The sequence below is a fragment of the Pan paniscus genome, chromosome 6, assembly GCF_029289425.2.
Source record: "Pan paniscus chromosome 6, NHGRI_mPanPan1-v2.0_pri, whole genome shotgun sequence".
In the NCBI taxonomy this organism is placed as follows: domain Eukaryota; kingdom Metazoa; phylum Chordata; class Mammalia; order Primates; family Hominidae; genus Pan; species Pan paniscus.
Genome location: NC_073255.2, coordinates 144878801 through 144897532, shown reverse-complemented (window position 1 = coordinate 144897532; position 18732 = coordinate 144878801). Strand labels below are relative to the sequence as shown.

The 18732-nt window shown below is 38.6% G+C and overlaps 1 protein-coding gene across 2 annotated transcripts in view; it reads left to right on the top strand.

Annotated features, from left to right (window-relative positions):
* LAMB4 (laminin subunit beta 4) overlaps window positions 1-18732 on the top strand; it is a 106506-nt gene that overhangs the window by 78756 nt on the left and 9018 nt on the right. For both annotated transcript variants that reach the window (XM_034964769.3, XM_057302932.1), the window contains exons 27-31: window positions 1944-2149; window positions 3367-3570; window positions 7577-7721; window positions 13730-13937; window positions 16960-17098. In XM_034964769.3, coding sequence (XP_034820660.2) covers window positions 1944-2149; window positions 3367-3570; window positions 7577-7721; window positions 13730-13937; window positions 16960-17098 — 902 coding nt within the window. The remainder of the gene's footprint in view (window positions 1-1943; window positions 2150-3366; window positions 3571-7576; window positions 7722-13729; window positions 13938-16959; window positions 17099-18732) is intronic.

Sequence of the window (18732 nt, the reverse complement as noted above, 5' to 3'; positions counted from 1 at the left end):
ACCTGTTACTACTGAGAGAAGCATCACTGAGTTTATTCACACCTAAGCCATCCAATTGAGAGGCAAATGGAAAATATACATGAATCCATGTCAGGAAAAAACTTTGGCTGCTTTCATTGTCCTATGTATACACTCCTGTGTTTTATCTGATTTTGACCTAGAAGAGAAAAAAAAAAAATAGAAGGCAGGTAGGAATACCTAATTTCCCTAAAGGGATGCCTAAATTTAGTGAAACAAATTCTAGCAAAGATGTATTGATGATGTTCAATAAATGCCATGTAATGAGTAAGGAATCTACTCTGATTCCTAATCTAGAAGACAGTTCCCACTGAAAGAACTCAAAATCCATCAGAGGTCACCCCACACCAGGTAAAATAAAGTAAAACTGCCCCCATGCTAATCCTCTCAAATTTGCAGTCCAACAGCAGTTACTGGGCTTTTTTCCAATGCCTGACATTGTGCAGTAGAAACAGGCAGATCATTACAGCAAGTCCCTACCTTTGAGTTATTTCTGTCTAATGGGGGCAGGGGACAAGAATATAAACCACTGCAAACAGCATTAAGACTGTTAGAGCATCTTCAAGCTGCTTCAAAAACAGAGTAGCAAAAACAGAATCCTTCCTGGGTTCATTAGTAAAGTCTTCAGGGAATAGGTGGCAATTGAATTATCTCCACAGGGTAGGAGAAAATCTGCCACAAAAATGGAAGAAGAAACTAATTCCAAGCAATAGGAACACTTTTTTCATGATAAGTGAAAAGCATGATGTATTAAGAGTATGGTCTTATAGAACCAGAAAAGTTTGAAAGATAAGGTGTGGTTGTCTCCTGCCTGGATTATGGTTCTATAGGGAGTAAAGATCAGATCAGGACCGTGGGCCTCTGATTCCTAAAATATGGAGTTATGGTTTAAACCCCTAATATACTATAATTTACATTAAAATATACCATACATACCTTATTACTTTCACAAATTTGTATTAATAATGCAAACATAGAAAATGTAGAGAAGTGCTTAAGAACACAGGCTCTGGAGTCAAACACCCTGGATTCACATCCTGGCTTCATCTCTTACTATCAATGAGAACTTAGGCAAATAAGTTTCCTCAATAGAGCCTCAGTTTCCTTATTTGAAAATGAATATGATCATACTAATGTGCATTTCGCACTGTTTTGTGAAGATTGAGGAAGAAAATTGACGGGAAGTATAGTACAGGCACCTACAAAGCACCCAACTAGCTGTTAGCTATTGTTAGCAGCCTCAACATCAGGGTTCAGGAAACCGCAGCATCAGGGTGAATCCTGCCCACAGCCTGTCTTTGTAAATACTGCTTCAGTGGAACACAACCTCACCTCTTTATTTACATACTGCCTGTAGCTGCTTTCACTCTACAATGGCAGAGGTGAGTAGTTGGAATAGAAATGCTATGGCCAGCAAAGCCTAAAACGTTAATTATTTGGCCTTTGCAGAAAAAGTTTGTCAACTCCTGCTCTATACGGTTAAGTAAATTTAGTTGGTTTATTATATTTGAGTGTATATAGGTATTCATAGTTAATATCTTATATTTGTGGAAATTATTTACAGAATATATTCATATTATCTCAATTCTCACAAATTATTATCACCAATTTACAGAGGAAGAAATGAAATATAAGAGATGAACTGATTTGCTCAAGGGTATGCCCAGGCAGTAAAGGGTGAAGCCAGGACTCACACCACATCTGTGGACTTAAATCTCAATGCCCTGTATCTATTCTATCCATATTTATTATACTATAGCTAATCCTTCCCCCATCAATTGCAAATTCAAGGAAGATGTTGAAATTTTATGGTGATAGTTGAGACCAAGACAGTAGCCAAATTATAGAATGATTATCTTAATAACTTATATATAATTTCATTTGTTTTCACAAAATTTACCTTACTTCAATTTGCATTGACGTAGACTCCTCAGAAAACATCAAGAAATATTATCACATATCATCATCTGCTGAAAAGAAAATTAATGAAACTAGTTCCACCATTAATACCTCTGCAAATACAAGGAATGACTTACTTACCATCTTAGATACACTAACCTCAAAAGGAAACTTGTCATTGGAAAGATTAAAGCAGATTAAGATACCAGATATCCAAATATTGAATGAAAAGGTAAATATTCATGATGGTAAGGTCAAAGCATTTGTGGTTTTTACTTGGTATATGAACCTCTTCAATGATATTTCCCTAGCTTACATTTTAAATTTCTTTTTCATTATATATTAGAAATATATAAATATATGTAGGTATATAAAATATATATGTTTTATTATATACTATAAAAAGCCTTATTTTTATTTAACTCAAAAATTGATCAAAGAGTAAAGATTGTGGCTTGATTATTTGATATTATTTACTATTTCTAAAACAGTACAGGCTATGAACATTTGCTCCTCTTGCCTCATTACAAGAAAAAGGCTAATTCTCTCAAAAGAATACAAAGTGCAGGCTGGGCATGGTGGCTCACGCCTGTAATTCCAGCACTTTGGGAGGCCAAGGTGGGCAGATTACTTAAGGCCAGGAGTTCGAGACCAGCCTGGCCAACATGGTGAAACCCCGTCTCTACAAAAAACAAAAATTACCTGGGGGTAGTGGCGTGCACCTGTAATCTCAGCTGCTCAGGAGGTTGAGGCAGGAGAATCGCTTGAACCTGGCAGGTGGAGGTTGCGGTGAGCAGAGATGGTGCCTCTGCACTCCAGCCTGGGCGAGAGAGCGAGACTCCATCTCAATAAATAAATAAATAATTAAATAAAAAGTGAAACTCACATGTAATTCCTAAAAGTTTGACTGTTTTCTCAGAAAACCATAAATATAAAGGATGACAGACTGACACAATACTGATAAGTAATTTAGATATTTAGTTAGCTAGGAAATGTTTAATGGGTTACCCCCATGTACCAAGGATGAACAACTATTGAAGAAACATATGAGTAAAGCAGTGCCTTGACTCAAGGAGCCTGGATGGCATTAGAGTTCTGACAGCCAGGCCACATGCCTGTAATCTCAACACTTTGGGAGGCCGAGGTGGGCGGATCACCTGAGGTCAGGAGTTCGAGACCAGCCTGACCAAAATGGTGAAACCCTGTCTCTACTAAAAATACAAAAAAATTAGCCAGGCGTGGTAGTGGGTGCCTGTAATCCCAGCTACTTGGGAGGCTGAGGCAGGAGAATCTCTTGAACCCAGGAGGAGAACGTTGCAGTGAGCCAAGGTCACGCTATTGCTCTCCAGCCTGGGCAACAAGAGCAAACTCCGTCTCAAAAAAAAAAAAAAAAAAAAAAAAAGCTCTGACAACAAGTTGCTATTTAACGTAAATCATTTCTCTTGCAAGGTGTGCAGAGATCCAGGAAATGTGCCATGTGTGCCCTTGCCCTGTGGCGGTGCTCTCTGCACGGGCCGGAAGGGGCACAGGAAGTGTAGGGGTCCCGGCTGTCACGGCTCCCTGACCCTCTCAACGAATGCCCTCCAAAAAGCCCAGGAAGCAAAATCCATTATTCGTAATTTGGACAAACAGGTTCGTGGGTTGAAAAATCAGGTAAATATCTTCTCTTGCTTTATTTGTAAAGTTATAGCAATAAAGAAGCAGACTGCTTAAAATTTATAAAACTGCCATATAACTTCCAAGTGAGAAGATAGATTCTAGATAGTTGGTGTTCTTGTGCCTGGAAATATAGGATAAAATTACAGATGATATGAATGTAGATTTAGAAACAGAGGTGAATATTGATATATTTCCTGTTATATATATGTATACAGTTGACCCTTGAACAACATGGGGGTTAGGGGCACCAAGCCTCCACTCTACAATTGAAAATTTATGTGTAACTTTTGACTCCCCCAAAATTTAACTGCTAATAGCCCACTGTTGACTGGAAGCCTTACCCATAACTTAAATAGTCAATTAACATATATTTATGTATGTATTATATATCATAATATAACCATAAAGTAAGCTAGAAAAAAGAGAATATTATCAGAAAAATCATCAGGAAGAGAAAATATACTTACTATTCATTGAGAGGAAATAGATCCTCATTAAGGTCTTCATCGTCATCACATTGAGTAGGCTGAGGAGGAGGAAGAAGAGGGGTTGGTCTTGCTGTCTCAGAGATGGCAGGGGTGGAGGAGGTGGAAGGGGAGGCAGAAGAGGCAGGCACACTCGGTGTAAGTTTTATTGAAAAAAATTTGTATATAAGTGGGCGTGTGCAGTTCCAACCTGTGTCATTCAAAAGTCAAGTGTGTACGTGTGTGTGTAAAGAGAGAGAGAAAGAATTCAAGATACATTATCATAGGTCATAGACTCGTGTGGACATGTTTGTTTACAGCAAAACCTACATAGAAATGTCAAGACTCCAAGCATTAAAAATTTGGAAACAGGCCAGGAGTAGTGGGTCACGCCTATAATCCTAGCACTTTGGGAGGCCAAGGCAGGAGGATCCCTTGAGCCCAGGGGTTCAAGACCTGCCTGGGAAACATAGGGAGGCCGTATCTCTATTTTGTTTAAAATAATAATAATAATAATAAAAGAAATATATAAATTAATTTTTTTAAAGGGTTGAAAACTATAGATCTCTCAAAGCAAAGAATAATTTTTCATAAATTCATAAATATGTAAGGGTATATTTGAAAACCTACTAAATATACAAATTGTAATGTTAGAATTTCATGTTAGAAAATAGCTTAATAGGAATTAAACTGTACCTTGAACTCATTCCCCTGTTGATAGACTGAGAAAGTTGTTTTAACATTTAAGTACCTTATAATTAAATCTATAATGATTTGAAATAATTTCATTTACTTTTCTGGTCATTTATAAATGAGCATCATTTTTAATTACCTAGTTTTCTTTAGACTTTTTTTTTGAGAATGCATTTTATTCTGTGGTTTGAAAACAGGATAGTGGTGTGCTCCCCAATCTGTTTCTTTTTTGACAATACGCAAAGAGCCTCTGACAAAGAAGAAAAAGCTTTTAAAGAGCTGATTTTTTTACCACTATATGTTGAATATTGTATCAGTAAGCATTCTTGTTTGCAAGCAAAAAAAGCCCACTCCTGGCCAGGCGCAGTGGCTCACACCTGTAATCCCAGCAATTTGGGAGGCCGATGCAGGTGGATCACCTGAAGTCAGGAGTTCGAGACCAGCCTGGCCAACATGGTAAAACCCCATCTCTACTAAAAAATACAAATACAAAAAAAAAAAAAAAATTTAGCCGGGCGTGGTGGTGCATGCCTGTAATCCCAGCTACTCGGGAGACTGAGGCAGGAGAATTGCTGGGACCCGGGAGGCAGAGGTTGCAGTGAACCGAGATCATGCCATTGCACTCCAGCCTGCACCGACAACAGTGAGACCTCGTTTAAAACAAAACCAAAAACAAAAAGACCCACTCCTGAACAAGAAGGAAATATATGTAAGGACATCTGGGCCTCAAAATCCAGTAAAGGATAGAGGGCCAAGCTTGGGAATGGGGTGAGAACCACAGCCAAGATACACACACACACACACACACGCACACACACACACACACACACCCTATATCCTTGAGCAAGCATCTGATTAGCCAATCTGGAACATATCCCTACATAAATATTGAAACTTTACTTACATAGTCACAATTCTGTATTGCCACATCATTTTCCATTCACATGTGGTTCTTCATTGCTTTAACAAATATCCACCTACTGTGTGCCAGGCATCCATCTACAAGTTGAGAATACAGCAGCAAACATAGCAATGTAAATCCTGGTCTTAGGTCCCAGTGCTTAAAACACACCTTAATTGTTTAATGTAATTTTAAACTATTATATTGCTCCTTCTCAAAAAAATAGAAACCTCACCCACATTTAAAGGAGTCCTGATTGCTGCTTGATCATATCATTAAGTCAATAATATGTTAAGCTATCAGTGTTAAAAAATTATCCTTGAAATCCATATTAGCAGAAGCTAGTTTAATCAGCACATAAATGGAGAACTGGAAAACGATGAGAGGGGATGTCATGTTGATGAAATGGTGTGCTATTTTCCTCTTGATTAGAAGGAGGAAGAGTGCCAGAAGAGATTGTGAGAGAATTCTCAGGAGTCAGTTGTGACAGAAGATGGATTGCAGAGGGATGTTTTAAGAGTGAAGTAATTTCTTGATCTCTTTCTTTCTGAATATGGTATCAACTAATCTAGCCTGAGATTTCCTCTGTATCACTTGGTGCTTTGCTGCCTAGGGTATTTTATTTCTGGAATTCTCATTTTACTGCAATCCATTCTTACTGCTATCCATTTTAAAGCTAAGAAAGTTCTAGAGAATTAAGTAACAACTCTGAAAAAAAAGATACACATTTTAAATCATGTAAATACTTTTTTATTTCATCATTTGCCAATGACTATAATTTAAATCCTTTTCTTAAAAATCTGTATGGCTCAAATTAAGCAGGCTCCTTTTGTGGGGAAATAAACGGAATTTTTTTTCTTTTTTTTTCTTTTTTTTCTTTTTTGAGACAAGAATCTCACTCTGTCTGGCCCAGGCTGGAGTGTAATGGTGCGATCTCAGCTCACTGCAACCTCCGTCTCCTGGATTCAAGCGATTCTCCTGCCTCAGCCTCCCCAGTAGCTGGAATTACAGGCATGCGCCACCATGCCTGGCTAATTTTGGCATTTTTAGTAGAGATGGGGTTTCACCGTGTTGGCCAGGCTGGCCTTGAACTCCTAACCTCAAGTGATCTGTCTGCCTTGGCCTCCCAAAGTGCTGGGGATTACAGGCGTGAGCCACCGTGCCCAGCGGATTTTTTTTTTTCCTAATTATGTTTGATCCTAACTAGCCCTACTTCTGTCACAATTAATTTATTCAATAAAGCTCAGCTTGTTGGCAATATTGTCCTATTGCTTCTGGGTTTTTTCTCTCTCTCTAATTTGTTGGAATCCCAAGAAAAAGTCCATGACCTTTCTCAGATCACACAATTAAGAATTTGCACTTCTAGTTTGCTAGCCTATTATTCCTGTCATTCCTCTACCAAGAGTACAAAGTGTCTGGAATTTATCTTTGTAGCCCACTCTCAGTTCAAGCTCATTTATTAAGAGGAGGAATGCTTTTTTGTTAGTTTTCAAAGAAAGTACATTACTTGAATTTGAGGAATGTTTAGAAGAGTAACATTTTAACTTACATAAAAGAAAATGCTCTCAACCTATTAAACGTGATGACCATGGCAGGTAAGTAGTCCTATGTAATTTATGGGAAAGTTGTTGGTATTAAAGAATGCTAAAGCCCCATTAAAACAAAATTTGTGTTTTAGACTTATATTAGAAAAATTCGTTAGTGCTAAGTCAATAATGTTCTAAAAGATAAATTAATGATAAATTAAAGAAAACATGATAATGAGAAGAGATAATAATCACCTTGTAAAAGATTCCTTGCAAATGAATCTATGGTTTATCTAGACTTTTATTTAGTTTTTAGTGACAGTTTTATTTGGTCCAGCTAAGTAATTAAACATCAAAGAACATGCCTTTGTTGAGTATATTGTCGAGTATTCTTCATTGTATTTTTCTCATTCCAGATCGAAAGTATAAGTGAACGGGCAGAAGTCTCCAAAAACAATGCCTTACAGCTAAGGGAAAAACTGGGAAATATAAGAAACCAAAGTGACTCTGAAGAAGAAAACATCAATCTTTTCATCAAAAAAGTGAAAAACTTTTTGTTAGGTAATTTAAAAATATATATTGGGACTAGTTTTTGTTTTTTTCCCTTTTTAATGTATAGTCAAACATCATAGCCAGTTCCAAATTATATTAATTGGAAATGACAAGCCTAAATCAGAAAAATGATATACCCTTTGGTTTTTAATTCCTTAATGAGAATAATCTCAAAATACCAACTCTGTGCCAAAAAATTACAGCTTTCTGTAAAAGATAAATGTGGTAACAAATGCTAGAATTTAGTTAAAATTCCAAACACATGAACTTTGTGTTTAAAGTTATTTTATTTTTTTTTTAAGGAAAGTTCAACATGACAATTCTATCAGATTCCCCAACATCAGGATTCAGTAATTTTCTTTGCTGACAGAAATGATATGAGATCAAGATGTGCTGAATTTTAATTAGATATCAAATATCATAGGGAGTTGGCATCTAAAAAAAATTATTAGCTATTATTGACTATTTTCCAAGTCTTCTTTTGTTGGTTCTCTGTGGCTGACCAAAAGTAGCTGATTTATTGTACATTATGCCTTACTTTGGGAGAGGCTCATTTTAAACTCCAGAGAATTAGTAAAGATTAAAAAAATCAAGTACTGAAGCTGGAAATTGACCTGAAACCTTACTCTCTGTACACATACACACACACACACACACACACACAGAGAGAGAGAGAGATTGAGAGAGAGAGAGAGATGATTAATGTGAAGAGGCTTTATTTTCCATAACCATTTTTCAAATTCAATAATTTAACATTTTATACATGAATTGGCAATTGGAGCATCCATTACAATCTCTTCAATCACTTCATTATTCTACTTAATATGTGTGAGAGACCCCTGTGGCCAAGGTTTTTTGGGTTTGTTTTTTGTTGTTGTTGTTTGTTTTTCCTGTCTCAATGTTTCTAGAAATTGAATTGGCAGTTTCTAGCTGTTGTTTTCAAGATAAACAAAAATCAGGTGGAAATTACCTTTGACAAAAATAGTCAGTAAAAACGAATGGGGTAGAATCAGTCTACTGGACATTTTGTTGATTCAAAAGCAAACTTTCAATGAGTAAGCTGGATGAATCGGTATTGACTGGACCCAGGTCTAGGAATAGGCTGAACTAAGAAGGCACCAAAACAAACATCAAAATCAAAGTTGCTAAACTAATTGCATGAACTGGTAGAATAGGGTCTACATGACCTCCTTTCTATCTAGTTTGCTGGGTCATAGAGCCTGTCCTCTTATTACTCTTCATTGCTACTGAATACGTTTCTAATAAATATTTTACTTTAATTAACTTGAGGAATTGAAAGAAATCTATGTCCAGATTATTAAAACTAAAGGCATAAAGAACTATCATTACACGTAGGCATAGAGAAAAATCCTGTTTCTTACAAGAAACTTCTTACTGCTCAGTGTCCCTAGAGCCCTGGTGACCAGGAAGCTTTCATGCCTTGCAATGCCCTCCACCCACCTCTTGCTTCTCTTTGCCTGGCTATAAAGCCCCAATAAAATTATCATTACATTAGATGATGACCATACTATTCAGCTCTTCTTTGACCACCCTAATATTTTTCTTGAAATCTGAATGCCTTATTAACAAAGGGATGTATCACTTCTCCTGAAAGTTCTATATATAAAAATTTGAATCTATAATCTCATAATAAATACAAATAACTATTTGATGAATGAATAAGTGATTGAAGTAAATTCACTTTTCATTCGAACTTTTTTTTTAACTTTTAAGTTCAGAGGTACATGTGCAGGTTTGTAAACTCGAGTCACAGGGGTTTGTTGTACAGATTATTTCATCACCCAAGTATTAAGCTTAGTACTCATTAGTTATTTCTCCTGATCTTCTCCTTCCTCTCACCCTCCACCTTCTAAAAGGCCCCAGTGTGTGTTGTTCCCCTCTATGTGTCCATGTGTTCTCATCATTTAGCTCCCATTTATAAGTGAGAAGATGCGGTATTTGGTTTTCTGCTCCTGTGTTAGTTTGCTAAGGATAATGGCCTCCAGCTCTATCCATGTTCTGGCAAAGGATAAGATCTCATTCTTTTTTATGTCTGCATAGTATCCATGGCGTATATGTACAACATTTTCTTTATCCAGTCTATCATTGATGGGCATATAGGTTGATTCCATGTCTTTGCTCCTGTGAATAATGCTGCAATGAACATGCATGTGAGTGTGTCTTTATGATAGAATGATGTCTAACCCTTTGGGTATATACCCAGTAATGAGATTGCTAGGTCAAATTGTAATCTTTTTTTAGGTCTTTGAGGAATCACCACACTGTTTTCCACAATGGTTGAATTAATTTACACCCCCACCAACACTGTATAAGTGTTTCTTTCTCTCTGCAATCTCATCAGCACCTGTTATTTTTTGACTTTTTAATAATCACCATTCAGACTGGTGTGAGATGGTACCTCATTGTGGTTTTGATTTGCATTTCTCTAATGATCAGTGATGTTGAGCTTTTTTTCATATGCTTGTTGGCCCCATGGATGTCTTCTTTTGAAAAGTATCTGTTTATGTCCTTTGCCCACTTTTTAAGGGGGTTGTTTTTTTCTTGTAGATTTAAGTTCCTTATAGATGCTGGATATTAGACCTTTGTCAGATGCATAGTTTGCAAAAATTTTCTCCCATTCTGTAGGTTGTGTTTACTCTGTTGATAGTTTCTTTTGCTGAGCAGAAGCTCTTTAATTAGATTCCATTTCTCAGTTTTTGCTTTTGTTGTAGTCGCTTGTGGTGTCCTTATCATGAAATCTTTGCCCATGCCTGTGTCCTGAATAATATTGTCTAGGTTGCCTTCCAAGGTTTTTATACTTTTGGGTTTTACATTTTAGTCTTTAATCCATCTTGAGTTAATTTTCTTATAAGATGTAAGGAGGGGGTCCAGTTTCAGTGTTCTGCATATGGCTAGCCAGTTATCCCACACCATTTATTGAAGAGGGAGTCTTTTCCCCATTTCTTGGTTTTGTTGACTTTGTCAAAGATCAGATAGTTCTAGATGTGTGGCCTTATTTCTGGACTCTCTTTTCAGTTCCATTCGTCTATGTGTCTGTTTTTTGTACTAGCACCATGCTGTTTTGGTTACTGTAGCCCTGTATTACAGCTTGAAGTCAGATAGCACGATGTCTCTAGCTGTTTTCATTTTGCTTAGGATTGCCTTGGCTAGTCGGGCTGTTTTTTTGTTCCATATGAACTTTAAAATATATTTTCTAGTTCTGTGAAGAATGTCATTGGTAGTTTGATAAGAATAACCTTGAATCTGCACATTGTTTTGGGCAGTATAGCCATTTTAATGATATTGATTCTTCCTATCTATGAGCATGGAATCTTTTTCCATTTGTTTGAGTCACCTCTGGATTCTTTGCGCAGTGTTTTGTAGTTCTCCCTGTAGAGATCTTTCACCTCCCTGGTTAGCTGTATTCTTAGGTATTTTATTCTTTTTGTGGCAATTGTGAATGAGATTGCCTTCCTGGCTTGGCTCTTGGCTTGACTGTTGCTGATGTATAGGAATGCTAGTGATTTTTGTACATTGATTTTGTATCCTGAGACCTTACTGAAGTTATCAGCTTAAGGAGCTTTTGGGCCAAGGCTACGGGGTTTTCTAGATATAAGATCATGCCATCTGCAAGCAGGGATAGTTTGACTTCCTCTCTTCCTATTTGGATACGCTTTGTTCTTTCTTTTGCCTGATTGCTCTGGCCAGGACTTCCAATACTATGCTGAACAGGAGTGGTAAGAGAGGGCATCCTTGTCTTGTGCTGGTTTTCAAGGAGAATGCTTCAGCTTTTGCCCATTCAGTATGATGTACTAGAACTTTTTTAATTAAAAAGCTACTGTTTCTGGCCGGGCATGGAGGCTCACGCCTGTAATCCCAGCACTTTGGGAGGCCGAGGCAGGCGGATCACATGAGTTCAGGAGTGTGAGACCAGCCTGGCCAACGTGGCAAAACCCTGTCTCCACTAAAAATACAAAAATCAGCTGGATGTGGTGGTGCGTGCCTATGATCCCAGCTATTTGGGAGGCTGAGACAGGGGAATCACTTGAACCCAGGAGGCAGAGGTTGCAGTGAGCCGAGATCGCACCACTGCACTCCAGCCTGAGCGATACAGCGAGACACCATCTCAAAAAAAAAAAAAAAAAAGAAAGTACTGTTTCTTTAAAGAGCCAACTCCCTGATTCTATTTAAAATGTCATTTTACTTCCCTCACAAAAAAATTCTTGTCACATTGCTTCAAAAATATTACAGAAAGTAAAATATTTCATTTATATTAAGAAAAATAGCTAAAGCAAAATGACTACAAGCAGAATATATATTCATGTCATGTCACTCAAATGCTGAAAATCATTTTTGGCTCCCACTGTTCTCTGAACAGTGTAAGTTCCTTAGCCTCTGACACAGGGACTTGTGCCATCTGCTCCCAGCCCTTCTAAGCACACTACTCTCCTGCCAAGAGTGATCCATGCACTGTTTCTTGTACCACCCTGAGCTTTAGCTCCTGTAATTCTCTCAGTTTAGAATATCTCTTACCCCTCCCCACACCCCACAGTCTCCACAAGTTTAACCTGCTGTCCTCCCAGGTCCAGTTTCAATGCATCTGAAATCCTTCCTGGAGTATTTTCTCCTTCCTCTGAACCCCATAGCATTTTGCCTTATATTGATCACTTCTGTTCCTATGTGATCAATATTTGTATATAATGACTTATAAGTCCTCACCTGACGGCAAGCCCCCTGAGGATAAGATCCTTGTCTAGTTCATCTCTAGCTTCCCTATGGGAATTGTAGGTGTTCAGTAAGTAGCTGGAGAGTGACAAATGGCTTTGCTATAACACAGGAGTATCCAATCTTTTGGCTTCCCTGGGCCACACTGGAAGAAGAATTGTCTTGAGCCACACATAAAATACACTAACACTAACGATGGCTGATGAGCTAAAAATAAAAATAAAATCACACACAAAAAAATCTCATAATGTTTTAAGAAAGGTTACAAATTTGTGTTGGGCCACATTCAAAGCCGTCCTGGGCCACATGTGGCCCCTGGGCTGTGGGTCGAACAAGCTTGCTCTAACAGTTCATCTTCCACTTTAGTTCTCAATAGGGGCCAAATTTACTTTTCTGGAAAGTAGAGCATGGATGTATTTGAAAGTTTCTTTGGGGGGCACAGTGGCTTATGCCTGTAATCCCCGCACTTTGGGAGGGCAAGGTGGGCGGATCAGGAGGTCAGGAGATCGAGACCATCCTGGCCAACATGGTGAAACCCCATCTCTACTAAAAATACAAAAAAAATTAGCTGGGCATGGTGGTGCATACCTGTAATCCCAGCTACTCAGGAGGCTGAGGCAGGAGAATCGCTTGAACCAGGAAGTAGGAGGTTGCAGTAAGCCGAGATTGTGCCACCACTGCACTCCAGCCTGGTGACAGAGTGAGACTGTCTCAAAAAAAAAAAGTTTCTTTATAACATGCTATTAACATGTTCTTTTACTCTGTATTGTCTCACTCCAATCCCAGAATAGGCCTCTGAGTTGTAGCATCAGGTATAGTTACCCAATTACATAGATGAGCAAAAATTGTGAGACTTTTTAATGTCATGGAGGACCAGAATCCAGTTTTGTTGACTTCAAACGCAGAGCTTCTCCAGTGTCTCATTCATTGTGCTTAAATCTTCATGACAGGTATCTAAACATGTTAATTGCTTTTGAGTATGTACTTATAATAAATCATTCTCAGGACATTTTTTAGAATACACACAATGTTCCAAGTCTTTAGTATTTTGTTTTTCCAACAAGCACTTGTTCAGCAAGTATTCAGCACTCAGTGAGCACTGTTTCTTCCAGAGAGAAGGGACAGCTGAGGATGAAGAAGAATCTATAGGAACCTACAATCTAATCCCTGTATTCTAGGGGCACATAATCAAATGCAAGTGCATTTGGCTGAGACATCATTGTGGTTATACTTTTAAGATACAGTGTTTGTTAAGGAGACATGATTACCTAAAACCCTGCTTCTTATTTAAGAGGAAAACGTGCCTCCAGAAGACATCGAGAAGGTTGCGAATGGTGTGCTTGACATTCACCTACCAATTCCATCCCAAAATCTAACCGATGAACTTGACAAAATACAGAAACATATGCAACTCTGTGAGGATTACAGGACAGATGAAAACAGGTTAAATGAAGAAGCAGATGGAGCCCAAAAGCTTTTGGTGAAGGCCAAAGCAGCTGAGTAAGTACTGTATTAATATTCTTATCTTGCTCTAACAGACCATCTGCTGAAAGGACATCAGGAAAATGTTTGCCTAGGGATCTATAGCATTCAAATGAAATTACCTTCTGATAGTTCAGTGCCCAAGTTGAGGGCTGAGCTCTCTTTGGAGATTCCCCAGGAAGCTGAGTGACTCGGTGACAGGGTTCAGGGTTGTTTTCTTCCTGTTTTCTTAGACTCAAAATGCCTTTCCAGTGGCCTGATACCTTTTTATACCAATGCATACCAATAAATGTGAAATACTCATTATATGCCAATATTTTAACAGGTGGTTGGAATATTGGTATAGTTTTTCCCTTATTTATCAATGTTTGGTATTTTCTAAGTTTACTATACTAAGCAGTACTTTGAAATCAAAATTATTTTTTAAAGTCTGTCTGATATTTCACTTCCTCAGTATATTCTCGGTAAAGATATTAGGTTGGTGCAAAAGGAATTGCGGTTTTTGCCATTATTTTCAATGGCAAAAACCACAATTCCTTTTGCACCAACCCAATATAATGATGGACACTAGAGCTCCAGGAGTACTGCAAGATGAAAATGATATCTATGGTATACAGAGTTAACTAACTCTTGCCTTTTGTCCTGTTGACTTAACCAACCAAAAAAGAAAAGCCAGATTGATGTTTTTATGAGCATGGGGTGCTATGGGTCAGGGTTACAGGATCAGTTAGGTGGTAGTATCATCAACACCCACCATCACTGAGATCTGAGCCATTGTCACTGTCTCATCATCCACGTGTATAAACGAAGTGCACCAGATTCATCCAAAAGTCCAACCCCTTCTAGGTTTAATATTTAAAACGAGGAAGATTAACTGCACAGCAATTACTTAAAAGATTAAGTAGGCCGGGCACGGTAGCTCACGCCTGTAATCCCAGCACTTTGGGAGGCCGAGGCGGGCAGATCACCTGCGGTCAGGAGTTCGAGACCAGCATGACCAACAGGGAGAAACGCTGTCTTTACTAAAAATACAAAATTTGCCGGGTGTGGTGGTGCATGCCTGTAATCCTAGCTACTTGGGAGGCTGAGGAGGAGAATCACTTGAACTGAGGAGGTGGAGGTTGCAGTGAGCCAAGATTGCGCCGTTGCACTCCAGCCTGGGCAACAAGATCGAAACTCCATCTCAAAAAAAAAAAAAAAATCAAGTAATCACACAGCAATTAAAAGTGATACTGATGGGCTGGGTGAAGCGGCTCACGACTATAATCCCAGTGCTTTGGGAGGCCGAGGCAGGTGGATCACTTGAGGCTAGGAGTTAGAGACCAGCCTGGCCAACATGGTGAAACCCCGTCTCTACTAAAAATACAAAAATTAGCCGGTGTGGTGGCATGCACTTGTAATCCCAGCTACTCGGGAGGCTGAGGCAGAGAATTGATTGAACTTGAACCTGGGAGGCAGAGGCTGCAGTGAGCTGAGACTGCACCACTGCACTCTAGCCTGGGCAACAAGAGTGAGATGCCATCTCAAAAAAAAAAAAAAGTTGATAAAAGATATTTAATAACAGGCAGAAATTCTTATATTGCAATGGTAATGCTTTTTAAAAAGCAGGTAACATCCAAACTGAACAGGAAGTTGAAAATAAAAAGCAGGTAACAATTTATACATGAAAGAGGATCTTAATTATGAAAATAAAAAATTTTGCTACAATATCCTAACATTTTAAAAGATGGCAAGATTACTGGTATTTTTTCCCCTTCTTACATTTTTTTCTTTTTTTTTTTTTGATACTTTCTAAATTTGCTATAATAAGCAGTACATTGAAAATCTTTTTTTTTTTTTTTCTTTTGAGACAGGGTCTCGTTCTGTCATCCAGGCTGGAGTGCAGTGGCACGATCTCAGCTCGCTGCAACCTCCGCCTCCCAGATTCAAGTGATTCTCATGCCTCAGCCTCCCAAGTAGCTGGGATTATAGGCATGCACCACCACACCCAACTAATTTTTTGTATTTTTAGTAGAGATGGGGTTTCACTATATTGGCCAGGCTGGTCTCGAACTCCTGACCTCAAGTGATCCACCTGCCTCAGCCTCCCAAAGTGCTGAGATTACAGGCATGAGCCACCACGCCTGGCCTGCAGTCGTAAATTAAAAATCTAAAGGAAAAAATAATATAAGAAAAAGATAATGGTGGCAGGGAATAGAAAAAATGGACACTGGTAACCTGGGACTGTTACAGAAATGAAATGGTGGTGGCAGTGGGATGATGAGGAGGGAAGGCTCCTGAAGGTTAGAAAGGGAAACAGAGATTACCATTGGAGGAAAGGATAGGCTGGGTGGTAAAGGGAATATTTTGCAATTTAGCTAACTCTACTGTGGGCACACTCATTTCTAATGATGCTTCTGCAAAGGTCTGTCTGATATTTCACTCCCTCAGTACATTCTTCTCAAGGTGGTCTTGAGCCCACAGATCTAAGTATTTGGTGATTGTTGACTTGAGGTGAGTTCCTTTCTGCAGAAAGACTGTTATCACTTGGAATGCTTGTGATTTTAACCTTGGGCTTCTTAGTGGCTGGAATGTCAGTGAAGCTTAGCTAACTCTGAATAAACAAGCCTGAAAATGCAGGGCCTGTAGTCCTCTCTTTGCTCTCTGTGGGGCCTCTGGACCCTCCCAACCCCCACTCCAATAGAGATTGAGAAAGTGTAGCTTACATTTGAGACATCAGGGAAACTGGAATTCACGGGATAGTTTTTATGTGCAAAGATTGATAGTTCTATCACCCCAAACCTGTATCCTTAATTTCCATATTTAACAAAATATGTATCCACTGGCTATGAATATATACGTGTGTGGGGTTTTTTTATTGGCATTTAAATATACCTATTTCTCGAAATGAAGACTTCAGCACTTTCTCTTGTTCAAGAGTAATTTAAATTTACTTAATAATTCAGTAAAGTATTTGGTTGAGTCAAATGAACTCTCTCAAGGTGAAATAAGTGAATAATTGTGTATTTATCTAATCTGACATGTTAATATCTTACCTTAGGAAAGAAGCAAATATTCTATTAAATCTTGACAAAACATTGAACCAGTTACAACAAGCTCAAATCACTCAAGGATGGGCAAACTCTACCATTACACAGCTGACTGCCAATGTAACAAAAATAAAAAAGAATGTGCTGCAGGTATTTGTCTTCTTTGAAACTAACCTGAAATAGGTTTTGAGGGTAAAAACAACACAGTGCTTTTTATGTATGCCAATGCTATGCTTGCTTTACGGGTCTGATGGGATTATTATGAGGATAAATAAGATTTGGGTAGTATTATGCATGTATTTAATATTCTACAGAGCACGTCTCACCGTCATATTAATTGCGACCAATTCTGGGGTTGCACCAAGGCAGGTACTAACACCAGCTTGGAAATGAGGAAACTATGACTCAGGAAGGTTAGGTGACTGCCTAAGGTCACACAGCTAATTAGTGGTAGATATGAGGCCAGAGCATCTCCCTTCTGATACCAGGGAAAGGAATAGACTTTTTAAAAGCTCACAAAAACCAAAGAAATGAGTTAACTATTGTAACATTCTTATAATTAAATGTGCATGAAATCTCATCAGAGTATCCTAAAACTAAAAAAAAAAAAAAAAAAAAAAAAAAAAAAACTCATCCAAAAGAAATGCTCCATCTGGCCAGGCATGGTTGCTCACACCTGTAATCCCAGCACTTTGGGAGGTCAAGGTGGGTGTATCACCCGAGGTCAGGAGTTCGAGACCAGCTGGGCCAACATGGTGAAACCCCGTCTCTACAAAAAATACAAAAATTAGCCAGGCATGGTGGCGGGCACCTATAATCCTGGCTACTTGGAAGGCTGAGGCAGGAGAATCGCTCCTCCAGGGGGCAGAGGTTGCAGTGAGCCGAGATTGTGCCACTGCACTCCAGTCTAGGCAACAGAGCGAGACTCTGTCTCAAAACAAACAAACAAAGCAGAAAGCAACAGAACAAGAAGTAATACACGAGGAAATAAAGGGGTTGGATAGGAAGAGGTTGCATATATGGGGTAGTAAAAAGGAAGGCCCCAGGATTTCCCCTTCTAGGCATATACTTAGAACAAGGGATGGCAAAACATGACCACAGGCTGTATTGTCTATGGATGCTTTTGCACTACAATGACAGAGAGTTAAATATTTGGGATAGACACTTTATAGGCCACAAAGTATAAAGTATTTACTAGCTGGCCCTTTACAGAAAAAGTTTGCAGATTGCTGCTCTAGGCAAACTCCCACATATGCCCAAGGGTACAGGAAGGGACTTCCATTTCTAAAAATATGGTGAACCAATCTCTTAAGGAACCCTGGTAGTTGAAAAAAACACATAAAAATATTAGATTGGATATTTAGATTTTTAAATGCATAGCTGAATTAGTAAGAAACTTTTGATAGTCTCAGAGGCCAAAAATGACAGGAAAGCATGAATTTAGAGGTAATCAAGCACTAACTTGACAGCAGGCAGCAGGCATCTGCCCATCCCTGGAGCATTCAAGCTTTGGGTTTTAATGGTCACCATGCATATAAGACAGAAAGCAAAGGCCACACAGGAAGCAACAAGATTCTTGCATAGAACTGGGACCCCAAATGGCAAAATCCTTAATGAAATGTTAAAATCTCTCTGTCACACACACACACACACACACACGCACACACACACACACATGCAAACACACAGAGTCAGTAGAAAAACTTGCCCCTGGGTTGGGGAGTAACATCTCCACTAAGATTTGCTAACCATGACTGTGGCTCTAACACAATTTTGGGGCTAGA